This window comes from Mus caroli, chromosome 8 (assembly GCF_900094665.2).
Source record: "Mus caroli chromosome 8, CAROLI_EIJ_v1.1, whole genome shotgun sequence".
Lineage (NCBI taxonomy): Eukaryota > Metazoa > Chordata > Mammalia > Rodentia > Muridae > Mus > Mus caroli.
The window spans coordinates 103,051,012-103,066,311 of NC_034577.1; the positions used below are offsets into that span (position 1 = coordinate 103,051,012).

A 15,300-nucleotide genomic window follows, 5' to 3' on the forward strand; every position below is an offset into this window, starting at 1 on the left:
GGGTAGGGAAGTGGGGGGCGGTATGGGGGACTTTTGGGATAGCATTGGAAATGTAATTGAGGAAAATATGTAATAAAAAATATTAAAAATTAAAAAAAAAAGCATGAAAGGAGGCTGGAGATGGCTCAGTGGTTAAAAGCATTGACTGCTTTTGCAGGGGACACAGGTTCAGTTCCTAGAGCCTCCAGGGTGGCTCACAACCATCTCTTTAACTCCACTCTCTAAGGAATCATAACATCTTCTGCCTTCTCTGAGCACCAGGCACATGATACACAACACATACAGGCAAAACACCCATACACACAGATTAAAATGTTTAGAAAAATAGAGCTTGTTCTAGCTACTGTCTAATCCACAAAGTCTTGTAGGGATATACCCTAGAGGAATGAAAACACCCAATAACACAAAAGTTTGTACATAAATGTCCACAAAACATTTTCGATAGCCAAACATAAAAACCACCCTAAGTCCATTAATTAGCACCCACATAAACAAATTGGAGTATAATCTTTTTTCTTTCTTTTTTTTTTTTTTTGGTTTTTCGAGACAGGGTTTTCTCTGTATAGCCCTGGATGTCCTGGAACATGCTCTGTAGACCAGGCTGGCCTCGAACCTGCCTCTCCCTGAGTGCTGGGATTAAGGTTTGCCACCGCCACCTGGCTTGACTTGCTGCTCTTGCAGAACCCCGAGGGTCTGTTCTGAGTACCCACATGACAGCTCATCACCACCTAGACCCAGTTCCAAGGAATCTAACAGTCTAGCTCCCACAGATACACACACGTGCAGACATACATGCGGGCCAACACTCATACATATAAAATATATAAATACACCTTCTAAAAAGAACAAGGAAATATTGGGATTCCACTCATGAAACGCTAAAGTAAACAAACCTGGACCAAAAGTCCATGAGTGGGTTGAGGATGAAGACAGAGTAACTGGTAACAGGTCTAGGGTTGTAGCTCCCCATTACAATGAATATATCCTGTGTGTATGCCACAAACTAATAAGTGGTAAAATTCAAATTGATAAATTACATAGTGTCAGACTTAGTCTCATTAAAGCTTTTAGGTGTTTTTGTTTTGGGCCAGGTTTGGTAACACACACCTGTCACCCAGCACTCAAAGGTTGAGGCAAAGATTACAGGCTTGAGGTCAGCCTAGCTATACAGTAAGATTCTGCAATTAAAACAAACAAAGATTCCAAGTACACACTTCTAAACAAACAATGCATTGTTTTCTTACAGAAAATCACTTTCTGATCTCTCATATAACCCGAGGTCATGTTTGCTAAAGTATCTATTTTCCTCTATTATTAGTAAGTACCAATAAATTCTTATTCATGATATCTTAGACAGTTTTGTTGGGACCCTGCTGGAAGTCTTGCTTCTTGAACTGAGCCACTCAAGGGACTCAGCTCTAGAGTGTATACAGGCTTTTAATATACATTCAACTGTAAACATGTCATGGGAGAGAAAAATATGAACATATCCAAAACTAAAACAAAAACCAAGCCAACTAAGACAGTCAAATTCTAGAAACATTTCCTCCCAATATTGTAGCTGCTTGATTTCTATTACTTTGAGAGAACTGGTCACTGCTCTTTATCAAAACTCAATGATTATGCTTATTTAAAAGCTAAACATAAGCTAAGTTCATAATTACCAACTTCTGAGGGCTCTGGGAAAAAATCACATTAGCTGTTTAGACAGAAAACTATCCACAAATGTGAGGTTCCTGGGAGAGTCAGGGACACCGACAACTGACAAACCACTGGATCAAGTGTTATTTACTGCTGGTTTTCAGTGAAAAACAAAACAAAACAAAACAAAACACTTTTTTTTTCTTTTTTTGTTTTTTTCGAGACAGGGTTTCTCTGTGTAGCCCTGGCCGTCCTGGAACTCACTCTGTAGACCAGGCTGGCCTTGAACTCACAAATCCGCCTGCCTCTGCCTCCCGAGTGCTGGGGATTAAAGGTGTGCACTACCACTGCCAGGCTCAGTGAAAAAATCTTATGTAGTCCAGATGGACCATAGACTCACCATGTAGTCAAGGCTGGCCTTGAACTCCCAGATCCTACTGCCTTCACTTCTAGATACTAGGATTACAGTCCATTACCCAGCTTATCAATTTGAGACTTAAATCTTCATACGGCTCTATGACAAATCTTTTCTGTTTTGGGGACAAACACTGCCTAATCTGATACCACCAGGAGGTTGTTTGAGATTCAACAACAAAGTCTTTTTTTCTATGTCCAAGAAGCAAGACAAGATAAAACCACATGAGAAAAACAACTCAGTGCTTTTCGCAAGGACTATGAGTTCCGATGAGACTAACGGGGTGAGTAACGCATGTTAGAGTGGAAGAAAAGAGCAAGTGTGAGGTTGAAGCCCAGCCAGCTACCAGCTGGTGTAAGCTAGATGCAGAATTCAGTGCACAGAGGAAGAGAGAGATCAAGAGGCTTGGATGATGAAGCCACAGGAATTTAGACACAGTAAGCATTGTGCACTGCACTACCAAATGTAACAGCCTGATACTGTCCTCTAATTAAAAGAGGGTTTGCTCCATTCCTGACACACAAACGCTGGCTTTTTATAGCCTAAGCAGCAGGCTATTTTAAACATGCAGAGGAAATGCATTTTCAGTTACAAACACTGCCCCCTGCATCTGTCCTTATTTGTTACTGAAGGATGTGCGACAGGATGTTTTACTCTTCTGCATTGGTTTTCCTGTGTTGCTGAAATCTGTTTAGAGAAAAGGAAAACACAGTTTCTATAAACTGAAGCCATTCCCAAAGGGGGTGGGGGAGGCAAACATTTTACTGTATTACTTTTCTTTTTATATATTAGATGACTCCTGAAAATTCTTCCCTCGAAAAGACCTTCCATACATGTGGGATCTGTTGCAGAGTCTAAAGTTTTCAAGGATAAAAAGAGTCTACTTTCAATCTCCAAAGCAGATGACTTCCTTTGGCATCATTTCAAGCAGTTTTCTGACACAGGTGAGAAAAACAAGCAGACTGCCCTTGAAGGGCCACTTGAGATTTTAAATGTCCCATACTCTTGCGCTTTTACTCAGACACTTAGATATTCTATACTCTGGTATATTCCACTATAGCTTTCACAGAAGTTGATTAGCACAGAGCTCATTTGCCCCCTGTGTAAGAGAGTCACTAGAATAGCTGCCAGTGACAGCACCTTTCCCCAGCTGCCCTCTACCCCAGGAGCTCTTCCGTGCAGCCTGAGGATTGCTCCCTCCTCTTGTAGTCATTCTTCTCAGCCCTTTTGTCAGCAGAGCCTCCATGTTGACCCTTGGCTATGCCAGGACTGTACAGCTCAGGTTTGGGAGGAATCCTCCTCAATTTAAAGAGACTGTCCTATGCTGATGATAACCAGTCAGCCCAGATTTGTTTAGAAAGAGTCCGCTTAGCCAGTCTTCAGGACAATCAATACCTCTGATATGTAACAAAAAAGGCAGTTAGTTAGCAGTATCTAAGAGAGGCCTTTCTTCCTTTCACCCCACTCTCCCCTCTCCCTCTCCTCCCCCTCCCCCTGGAACCACTTCTCATATAAATAAATGACTTGCATATACCGTTGTCATGAATTCTGCTAAGTAAGTGTACCCTCTCTTACAATGTACACCACTTTAACACCATTAATCAGAGCCAGGCTAAAGAGATGAAAACTTACCTACACAGTTTAACAGGAAATCTGGTGGATTTTTAATGGGAGGGAAAAAAATGTAAAATAAAACTTTCCTGTTTGTCAGGTATGGTAACCCACACCTTTAATTCTAACACTCAAGAGGAAGAGATAGATTTTGATAAGTTTGGCACTATCCTGTTCTACATAGTTAATTCTGGGCAAAGCCATGCCTATACAGTACAACTCTGTCTTAAAAACAAACAAACACCAACTTTCCTGTTCAAAGCAAAGGTGACTATGTTTAATGAGGTGACAGTCCCCATCTAAAAGGTCACAGAAATCAGCTTACATAGGAGCCTGGCCTACTCAGAACTCTCTGTTGGCTGGTCAAAGATGCCCCTGTGATGAAGTCTATGGTCATTTCCTTAGAGCCTACAGCCTTGGTGCCTCTTATTTCCTTTTTACAGATGTTAAGATAGGAACTTTCACTTTCTCAAAGAGAAAGGAATTCTAATCTTCAACTAAAATACCGTATGGAAAGATCAAAAGAACTTTTTTTTTTAAAATAATTTTTTGACTGTTTTCTTTGATAGGGGCTTACTCTGATGCCTAGGCAATCTACCTATCTCAGTCTCCACGTAGTTGGGACTACAGATGTAGATCTCTGAGCCCACCTGACCTTCTGATGTTCCTTTGCCATCAGGGGGGTTGGAACTAAGTACTCAATTCAAAATGTATTAAACATTTCTGATGAACTGCTCATATTGTCATGCAGAAGTAATAATTTTTAGGTATGCCATTTACATGTTCAGCTTTATGGTTAGCTTCTTTCAGGCTGGGATTATTACATAAGTAATCCATGCTAATTTTTCTAGCAAACTCCATCTGGGTAAATAAATACTTCCAACAAGGCAGAGTTTCATTCCCTAAATCACAATGACGTAGAGACAGCCGCAGTTAGAAGCCAGTCCTCGCACAGCGAACAGTTTTCCCAGTGTGCCAACTACACCTGGGACTGAGGCACATACTCACCCCGACCCAGCAGGGAGTGGTGTCGCTGGTGAAGTGACAAGAGCCTGTGGTTTTTCTTTCTCTGTTTGCTTGAGGAAAGCCTTGGCTTCCTTCGACGCAGCATCTACTTCCTTAGTCACCCTAGTTCAAGGAAAGAGAAACAAACTTACAAATGGGATAAGAAACAAAAACTGGGGGGATAGAGAGATGGCTCAGCAGTTAAGAGCACTGGTTGCTCCTCTAGAGGATCCAGGTTCAGTTCCCAGCTCCCACATGGCGGCTCACCACTGTCTGTAACTGCAGCTCTAAAGGATCCGCCCTTACACAAACATACATGCCGGCAATTCCAATGTACATAAAATTAATAGTTTTTTTTAAAAAGAAGCAAAAATTATAGCAAATGAAATAAATGAAAACTAGGAACATACCACTGAGTTTTCAATAAATTGTGGCCACTGAGTCTTATGATTAAAGTTCACTCAAACAGTTCTATAAATAGGCATTTTCCCAGACTGACACTAACAAACAAAACAACAATGTGTTCAATGTTCACCTTCAAATCTCCCACTCTACCTGCCAGCATGAAGACTCCCTCCACACACACCCCAGCCCCATCTCAGGTCACTTAGTTACTAACAAGGATCTACAGAGACCCTGCCTGCACTCTCTGCCTGCACTCTCCCTCACTACCCAGATCAGCACTGACTCAGACAGCCAATGAACAGTGAGATGGAGATGGAACACAGGGACAAAAGCACTGCCATCATTTCATGAAGAAAGGCAAACAAATGGAAATATCCCACGGAAGCGCCTTCCTGCCCTGCACCTAAAACTCCAAGACAAAAACGCACTTTCTTTAAACTGGGCAAAGTAGAACTGCCTAGGGAGTGTCCGAATGTAATACAATCCTACCTCAATTCAAACTGAAAGCACTGTATCCCACAAAAAGTTTGAAAGAAAGAAAGAAAGAAACAAACAAACAAACTTAAGGTGCCCCATATTCCAGGTAAAGAGGAGAAATATGTAATGCCTGTTTTGACATGCCAGAGCAACAAAAACATTTGAGGAATTTTCCTTAAATTCCAATCTACCAGTAGGCAGATCCAAAACTACAGTTAATGTATTATAAATATGCAACCAAAGATTAGCCAAAAATGACAGAATAAACCCTATAAAATCCATCTGTGAGAGTCTCTACCACCTTCAAGGATAAATTTCCTAACAAAGGCTACCTTTCTGCTGTACTTAATACTGTGTGTTCTGTAAGTGCCACAAAGTTAAGTGTGGAGCCAAGCTGAGACAAGCCAATGTCCAGCTACAGCGGAGACACACCAGCAACAGCCCAATGCTTACCACCTACGCTGCTTATAGCTGATACTGGGAAGGTTTGCCTACAGCACTGTCATCCTGACAGGAAGCTCATTTACATCCCTAAGGATTAAAACTGAAATCTAAGCAGTTACTCGACGTATTCAACTCTCCAGAGTCTACACAGCAATGCTAGGAAAATTCTGCCAACAGATTGTATTTATTTTCCAAACAGGCTGTCACACATTTCCTGTCCCATGTGCTCCTCCAGAACATTAAGCAAACTCCTTCAAACTGGATGGGGTTTTATGACTGTCACCTAAGGGAGTTCTGTGCAAGTGGCTGTAAAGTGACTCTGTACTCCAGGCATGCAGCCTTTCTTCCCTGAGAATGTATCTTTAGAACTCCATCCACTAGACAGCACAGATCGCATGGAAAGGCACAGACCCGGAAGTCTGAGGAACCACTCCTAGCATAAAGGTATCTGAGTTCTTAAGCATCAGGACCGGAAGGAAGTGCTCTTTAAGATGGTCCCAACACTGGCTAAAGGGAACAAGAGAGGCTGAGCAACTGCCTAGCTGGACCTAGAGGCCTCTGGAACTGTGAGAAACTGCAATAGAGCAGCTAGCTGCTTCATGCAAGCCAGTAAATTTTAGGGTCATCTGTTATTCTGCTAAATCAATACCCAAAGTAAACCTGCATCAAAACCGTTGGGATTAATGCTGAACTCCAAATACCAGACTCAGAATAGATCCTTTAGGTTTCCTTGTCTTGTACAGAATCTACAGAAGACTGGAGAGATTAATGAAGAACTAACACAGTTTTACTGCGGCCAACTCCACAACAGTAATAAGCAGAGAAACAACAGAGAAAGACAGCTGGGCATGGTGGTACATGCCTGTGACATCTTCACACTAGGACAGTGAGCAGCAGTGCAGGAGGTCAAGGCCATCCTCAGCCAAATGAGATTCTGACTCAAAAAGAGAGCAGCAAGTTTGGAAGTACTAACCGGCTTCCTCTGATCTCTGGAGCTTGTAGCCATGTGGGATGGATGACAACAAGAAAGCCGATTTGTTTTACAGAACCCTAGAAAGGCTAATTAAATTTAATGATCAAAGGTGGAAGAGAGGAGGCAGGCAGCCACAATCAGCTCAAAGTCTGCATTAGGAACAACAAAGCCTTTCTTACATCAAAACACGGGCCGTGTCCCACCACTGCTGATCCTGAGGGATCCGGTACATTCAGAGAAAATGAGAACCAAAGGAGGACAGGCATGAAGAATAAAGCCCCATCCTGAAACTAAAGGAATTAAGTACAAAACCACCCTTACAGGCTGTATATGCCAGAGGGCTGAGGGACAAGGCCAAGTGCTAACCAACCCATAGTGGTCATAGTACTGCCAAGGAATAGACACTTGACTGTCTGCTACTGAGGAACAGCTGTTGCCCAACTGTAGTACAGCCTAGTCTAAATTCAAATAATGCACACTTCAGGAAAAGGGAAAAATATAACAAAAAAAAGTCTAGAATTGAAGGATGAGCTTCAGCAGAGAGCCACACAATATCTGACTGACACAGCAAACTTCAAAGGTAAACAAGTTCTGGAAAGCACTCCAGATACAACAGGACACATGAAGAAACATGATCTGGCTTCTGCCACTAGAAACTCAAGAGTCCAGAAACACAGCAACAACAAAAGCAATGCGACAATCCATGACACACACCAAGCCCCAGAGCAGGCGTGGGGAAATCTAAGCCTTGGGATTGCCCTTCTTCATCTCCCCGCCAGTGTCTACAGCACCAACCGGGAAACACTGTGTGGCCTGAGGTACTTCTTAAGGACCCTGAGAGTTGACACAAAGAAACAGCAGATTGCTCTCTGCTGGTCACATCCCCAGAGCAACTCCACTCTTTCTGCCATTTTGTTTTCCAAGACAGGCTCTCCCAGAGAGCTCCAAGTTGGCCCTCTCTTGTGCTCAGCCTCCCCAGGGGCCAGAAAGTAACTTCACTTTTAGGAAACAGTAAAGGATTTAGCTATCACAGTACTTTTAAATAAGAAAATGGTTCTTATCATCATCTCATGCATGAGAGGGACTCCTGATAGGAAAAGGCTATTATTAGCAATAATTAATTCACCTGTTTTTCTATAGAAATTCCATTTTAACTTCATTTTCACTCACTCAACTTCCTGAAAAGTCTTTATTTGGATGGAACTTTTCCATGACTGAAGTTTTCCAAAAGGTGAATCATTTAGGAAAATCTGAGCTCACAGGGTCAGCTGGCTCTGCCAGAGAAAAGGGTAAGAACGGTCATCTTCCTCCCTTCCCCAAGGCTGAAAAAATTACATAGCTCTCAGTGAAGAAAGACAAACAAAACATGACAACAAAGTCAAGGAAAGTAAGCGACTAACTTCAAGCTCACACTCCCTCACTCTCACACTGAGACACTTCTCCCATTAGCCCTCTCATACTTCTTAATGTGCAGTGATGCTCTTGAGACAAAGACAAAAAAGGAAAGAAACAGATGTCAAGAAATTAAAAGATATGCTCAAAGATAAACACCAAGTTTGTGCCTGGGTAGTCAAAGTTCAAATCTCCTAAGATCCTTCAAGAAAGTTCTTTATGGTATTTTAAATAATGTGCTTTTTAAAAAAGTTGCCAATAGCCTGGCAGTGGTGGCACACATCTTGACTTCTGGTGCTTGGGAGACAGAGGCAGGTGGATCTGAGTTTGAGGCCAGCCTAAAAAAAAATCTTGTCTCAAAAAAACCAAATGAACAAAGTCTGGCCAACACAGCATCTATTAACAGGTTTAAATATATACAATATGTATAACATATATAACATATAATAAAATGATTGTATATACTATATCTGTATATGAACAATTATATATGCATGCCCCAGGTTGGCTTTGATCGTCCTGCTTCCCCTTCCTAAGGGCTAGTGTTACAGGAGTGTACCACCACCACAGGCCTAAGCAAGCTTTTCTAGTCTTTTTGTTTATTCCTTTGTTTTTGTTTTTAAAGATTTATTTATTTATTTATTTATTATACGTAAGTACACTGTAACTGTCTTCAAACACTCCAGAAGAGGCCATCAGATCTCATTACATATGGTTGTGAGCGACCATGTGGTTGCTGGGATTTGAACTCAGGACCTTCGAAAGAACAATCAGTGCTCTTACCCGCTGAGCCATCTCACCAGCCCCCTTTGTTTGTTTTTAAGATTTATTTATTTTATGTATATGAGAATACTGTAACTGTCTTCATACACACCAGAAAAGAATACTGGATCCCATTACAGACGGTTGTGAGCCACCACATGGCTGGGAATTGAACTCAGGACCTCTGGAAGAGCAGTCGGTGCTCTTAACCATTGAGCCTTCTCTCTAGCCTGCGTTTGTATTCTTTATGGGGAAGGAGTTTGAGAAGACACTCACTTGTTCTGTTACAAATCTCAATAATATATAATGTTTTTAAATGACTATGTTTTACTAAGAACTATAATAAGATGCATGTGCTGAGTGTGTACTTAATGAAAACAAAGTGCTTTTATTCTGTTTATCCTGTTTTATTTGACAGATGGTGCTGCCCTCTTCTGACAAACTGTACACATGCAGGCTCCCTGAGTACTTCAATATTTACAAAAGTGGAGATTGAGAGCACGCCTTTGATCCCAGCACTCAGGAGGCAGAGAGGCAGGTGGACCTCTGAGTGAGGCCAGCCTGGTTTACAGAGTGAGTTCTAGGACAGCCAGGGCTACAGATAAACCCTGTCTCAAAAAACAAACAAAAAAGTCAAGAGTAGAATCACATGAATATAATCCCAACACCTGGGAAGCCACAGGCCAGAGACTCAGTTCAGTGTCAGCCTGGGCTACATTAGATTCTGTCTCAAAAAAGAAAAATAATCAAGCCAGGCGTGGTAGTGCACGCCTTTAATCCCAGTACTTGGGAGGCAGAGGCAGGTGGATTTCTGAGTTCGAGAACAGCCTGGTCTACAGAGTGAGTTCCAGGACAGCCAGGGCTACATAGAGGAAACCCTGTCTTGAAAAACCAAAAAAGAAAAAAAAAAAGAAGAAGAAGAAAGAAAGAAAGAAAGGAAGGAAGGAAGGAAGGAAGGAAGGAAGGAAGGAAGGAAGGAAGGAAGGAAAAATAATCAGGGACATGTTAAATGTTAACATTTATAAACAAATTTATGAAATTCATAATTTCATGAGAAATTTACTGATTTCTCAAAGCAACAGTAATTCAGTTGATTTTGTTCTTTATGAAGACCGTCCTGTAGATCTCTACATGTGGGAAGTGATCTAAGCCAATACAGGCTTTGCGATAGTCTCACCTTGTTGTCCTAGATGGAACTTGCTCTATAGACTTGGCCGGTCCTCAACTCTGCCTCTAAATGTCTTGGCTTTTAACTTGTATTTTCTGTGGTATGTTAATACACTCTCTATATTTTTATACAGGCATTTAATGTGATTTGACTAAGTTTATCCCCACTTCCTCTCTTCCAGACTCTCTCTTACCACCGCTCTATCATATCCACTCCCAACTTCCTTGTGTATTTTTTTTTTCTTTCTTAAAACCCAGAGAGCCCGCTCAGTGCTGCTAATGTAAGCCCGGGTATAGGGAACCTACTGAAAAATAGGTAGTCTCTCAGGGGCCACATCCTTAAAGAAAACTGGCCGTGCCTCTCTCAGCAGCCATCAACGGCCAGCAGATTCTTAGCTAGTTCAACTCTGTGACCCACTTCCCACACTGGGATTCTGACTGGATGGTCCTGTGCAGGTCGTGTGCGTGCTGTCACAGCTGCTGCGCCTTCTCATGTGCAAATGCCCTGCCGTGTCCAAAAAAGTTTCGCTTCATTCCTTTTTCTTTTTCTTTTTTGGTTTATTGAGACAGGGGTTTTTTGCATAGTCCTAGCTGTCCTGAAACTCACTCTGTACCCCATGCTGGCCTCGAACTCACAAAGATCCGCCTGCCTCTGCCATCCAAATGCTAGGATTAAAGGCGCACATCACAGCCTCTGGGACCGACTGCTAAACATTGATGGTCTTCTGTTCATGTTCTGTAATTCCGTACTGGATAGCTGCAGGATGATTTTTCAAAGGCAAAATCCAGCCGGGCGTGGTGACGCACGCCTTTCATCCCAGCACTCGGGAGGCAGAGTCAGGCAGATTTCTGAGTTCGAGGCCAGCCTGGTCTACAGAGTGAGTTCCAGGACAGCCAAGGCTACACAGAGAAACCCTGTCTCGAAAAACCAAAAAAAAAAGAAAGGCAAAATCCATTACTAATTCATATCATCAATAATTATGTGACAGATCTCAAAGTGACTAATTACTGGGAGTGCCTTACAATGGGGAGTTCTCACAGATGCTGCCCATGTTCTTCAACTCAACACTAATGCTGGGATACTGAAGAATGGCTAGTGCTGCCAGCGCAGTTCTGTTTAATGCAGTGGTTCTCAACCTGTGGGTCACAACCCCTGGGGGTGGAGGGTGGAGTCAACAACCCTTTCACAGGGTCACTTACCAGGTATCCTGCATATCAAATATTTATGTTACAGTTCATAACAGTAGCAACATTAGTTATGAAGTATCAATGGTTAGGGTCACACCAACATGAGGAGCTATATTCAGGAAGGTGGAGAACTTCTAATCTAAGGTGATTAATTGGAAACTAAACACACCAGGCAAGCAATAATCTAAATTGATTCTCCAACAGAAATGGTCTGCACCCTTAAAACACCAAATGCACTATTTAATCTTGAACTAGGTCCTGATTATGTAAGAACAACTAGAAAGAATATCAATGGGAAAACTGAGGCCTAAAAGGCTGTAACATAATCATTCTACTCAAAATACGGCCTTCAAAACTATGTGTTAAACAAAAGCCACCTGTTATTGACTTAAGACAGGAGGTACAGTAACTATGAGCACCAGGACATCAGTTGGACAGGTCACATTATTCACACTTAGCCATTATTATCACTGCATTAAAAAGGACAGTCCAACTGTCAAGGTGAATCATTTATATCAAGATTTGCCAAGATGTCTCAGTAGGTAAAGGCTGCCAAACCTGGCAAACTGAGTTGACTCCTGAGTACGCCGTGGAGGAAAGAGAAGCAACTGTCACAAGCTGTCCTCTGGCCTTCATACACACGCTGTGACAGGCATGCCCACACCTTCACATAAGGACAGGCAGAACACTGAACATGAATGAACCTGAGTGAGAGTGTTCACCATGTGGGTGTTCACTGTAATCCTGTTCTTACAACACTGCTCTAAAGATACTTCAAAAAAGAAAATGTTTTTGAGAAAAATTTTCAAATGAGTGACTTTGGTATTGGAGAGATGACTCCGAAGCTACAAGCTCCGAATGTTCATCCAGGGGACCTGGGTTCTATCCCCAGCACCTGCACGGTGGCTCAGAACTGCTGTGACTGCAGTTCCAGGGGCTCTGACACCCTTTTCTGACACCTTCAGGCACCAGGTGTGTATACGGCACACAGATATACACCCAGACAAAAGGCCCACACACATAAAAGAATTAAATGTAAGTGTTGCTGGGCATGGTAGCTTATGCACATAGTCTCAGCACTTAGGAGGCTGAGCAGATAGATTATCACAACTTCATCCACTTTAGGATACATTGTAAGTTCCCAGAACAGTCTGGGCTACACTGAGACCCAGTCTAAACAAAGTTTAAGAGCTGTGTTCCGGGGCTATAGAGATGGCTCAGTGGGTAAGAACACTGACTGCTCTTCCGAAGGTCCTGAGTTCAAATCCCAGCAACCACATGGTGGCTCACAACCACCCTTAATGAGATTTGATGCTCTCTTCTGGTCCGTCTGAAGTCAGCTACAGTGCACTTATGTATAATAATAAAATAAATCTTAAAAAAAAAAAAAGAGTTGTACAAGCTCCATACTATTTATAAAACCAAAACTCCAAAACTTCAATTTTTCAAAAGTCTGCTCTGTATTTTCACTGGACATAAATAGGCAACACTGTGTATTAGTGGATTATATTCTATGGATCAACCAATACAGAGAAAGGACCTTCAGTTGAGGAAATGCCTCCATGAGATCCAACTGTAAGGCATTTTCTCAATTAGTGATCAAGGGGGAAAGGCCCCTTGTGGTTGGGACCATCTCTGGGCTGGTAGTCTTGGATTCTATAAGAGAGCAGGCTGAGCAAGCCAGGGGAGGCAAGCCAGTAAAGAACATCCCTCCATGGCCTCTGCATCAGCTCCTGATTCCTGACCTGCTTGAGTTCCAGTCCTGACTTCCTTGGTGATGAACAGCAGTATGGAAGTGTAAGCTGAATAAACCCTTTCCTCCCCAACTTGCTTCTTGGCCATGATGTTTGTGCAGGAATAGAAACCATGACTAAGACAGTTATATACTGACTCCATGTCATTTTATATATGGGATATAAGAATCTGAGGACTCCAGCATCATCGAGAGGTTCTATGATCTATACCACACACAGAGAGGGAAGAATACAACAACTGGGAAACAGGAGTTGCTTTTGAAAGCAATAAACACAGAGGAAACTGTATTATCAGAGCATATCTAAATCTAACCTGTTACTGTCAAAGAAAATAAACTTACAAAATTATTGCTTGAATTCTGTTCTCAGGGCCTCTAAATTATAGCACTACTGCTTTTACACTATAGTTTTAAATAAATGAGGGGTCTGAAAATTCTAGACATGTGGTTCTTACTTAAAACAGCCAAAATAACTCCCCCCAAAATAAACCAATCAAACAAAATACCAACAAGCTGGTCTTAGTGGCGCACGCCTTTAATCCCAGCACTCAGGAGGCAGAGGCAGGTGGATCTCTGTGACTTTGAGGCCAACCTGGTCTACATAGTGAACTCTAGGATAGCAAGGGCTACATAATGAGATCCTACCTCTAAACAAAGCATCCAGGAGGCTGAATGACTCAGAAGCCTCTAAAATACGCTGCTTTTATAAACTAAGATAAATAAACTCATTAACCAGCTCAGACCATACTAAGGGGACAAAATGATACAGACACTAGATTTCTCTCCTAGTACTTTCAATCCTTGGCTGCCTTAGGGAGCTCACCAGGCTGCTAACTCTCAGCAATGGAACGAGATAAACGAGTCACTCGAAGCACAAAGCATGGCAATGAGCAATGGAAACACAAACTTCCAAATGCACATACGCAGCCAAAACAGCAGGAAGCCGGGTGGGGATAAGGACAGATGGGAAGCAGGACTTGAAGCTCTGCCTCGAGAAAGCACTCGTTTCCACCACGGAACCCTCTTACCTTACTTCTTCGCCAGCAAAGTCAAACACCTTGGTAATCGTCACCTTTTCTGATTCTTTAGGCTTATCTAGCTCCTCGGCTTTGACCAACGGTCTATTTGAACTAATCTCTTCAGTCTCCTTGGCTACCTAAAAAGAGAATAAGAAATGGAAGCAAGACTGTGTAGCACACACCTTGAAGCCCAGCACCCAGGAGACAGAGACTCTGAGATAGAGTTCCAGACTGGCTAGGGCTACACGGTGAAACCATACCTGAAAAAAATAAAATAAAATAAAAGATAGACAGCCAGAGATCACTTTCACCAAAGTATAAGGCTAAAAGAACTGCATGAACATGCTGCTTAGGGCTGTTCTCACGATTCATCTCCAATCAGTCAAACACTATGGGAAGGCCTGAGAAGATGACATGATTAAGAGCACTGACTGTTCTTCCAGGACACAGGTTAGATTTCCAGGACCCATAAGTTATAGGTGGGTTCAAAAACTCTGATGCCCTGTTCTGGCTATCATGGTACTACATACATGGTGTATGTGCATAGACATACAAGCAGGTAAATCATCTATACACATAAAAAATAATATAAAATAAAACAGATATAGTGGAGTGGCTGGAGAGGGAGATGGCTTAGCAGCTAAGAGCTTTCAGTGAGAACCTGAGCCCAGTTTTTAGCACCTCTGTCCGGCAACTCATAACCAGACATATGCTCATAATTAAAATAATAACAAGTAAATTCTTTTAAATTTTTACTCATTTTTATTTAGATGTATGTGTGTCGGTGAGCCACATGCTTACTGGTGCCTTTGGAAGCCAGAGAAGGCATCAGATCCCCTCTGGCTTTTGTGAACTACCTGACTTGGATGCTAAGAATTAAACTCAGAACCTCTGAAAGAGCAATAAGTGCTTTTAACCACTGAGCCGTCTCTCCAGCCCAACAAATAAATTTTTATAAAGGTTTATACTGGTCTGCTGGAAATTTACCTGATTAAAACAGCTTGTGTTTTCAACTGTTAAGAAATGCTTTGTAAAAAAAAAAAAAAAA

At 42.1% G+C, this 15,300-nt stretch overlaps 1 protein-coding gene across 1 annotated transcript in view; it reads right to left on the minus strand.

The window, feature by feature from the left end:
• Cfdp1 (craniofacial development protein 1) overlaps positions 1 to 15,300 on the minus strand; it is a 199,810-nt gene that overhangs the window by 171,459 nt on the left and 13,051 nt on the right. The window contains exons 4-5 of the mRNA XM_021170342.2: positions 14,262 to 14,389; positions 4,676 to 4,795 (exon numbers count right to left, since the gene is read on the minus strand). Coding sequence (XP_021026001.1) covers positions 4,676 to 4,795; positions 14,262 to 14,389 — 248 coding nt within the window. The remainder of the gene's footprint in view (positions 1 to 4,675; positions 4,796 to 14,261; positions 14,390 to 15,300) is intronic.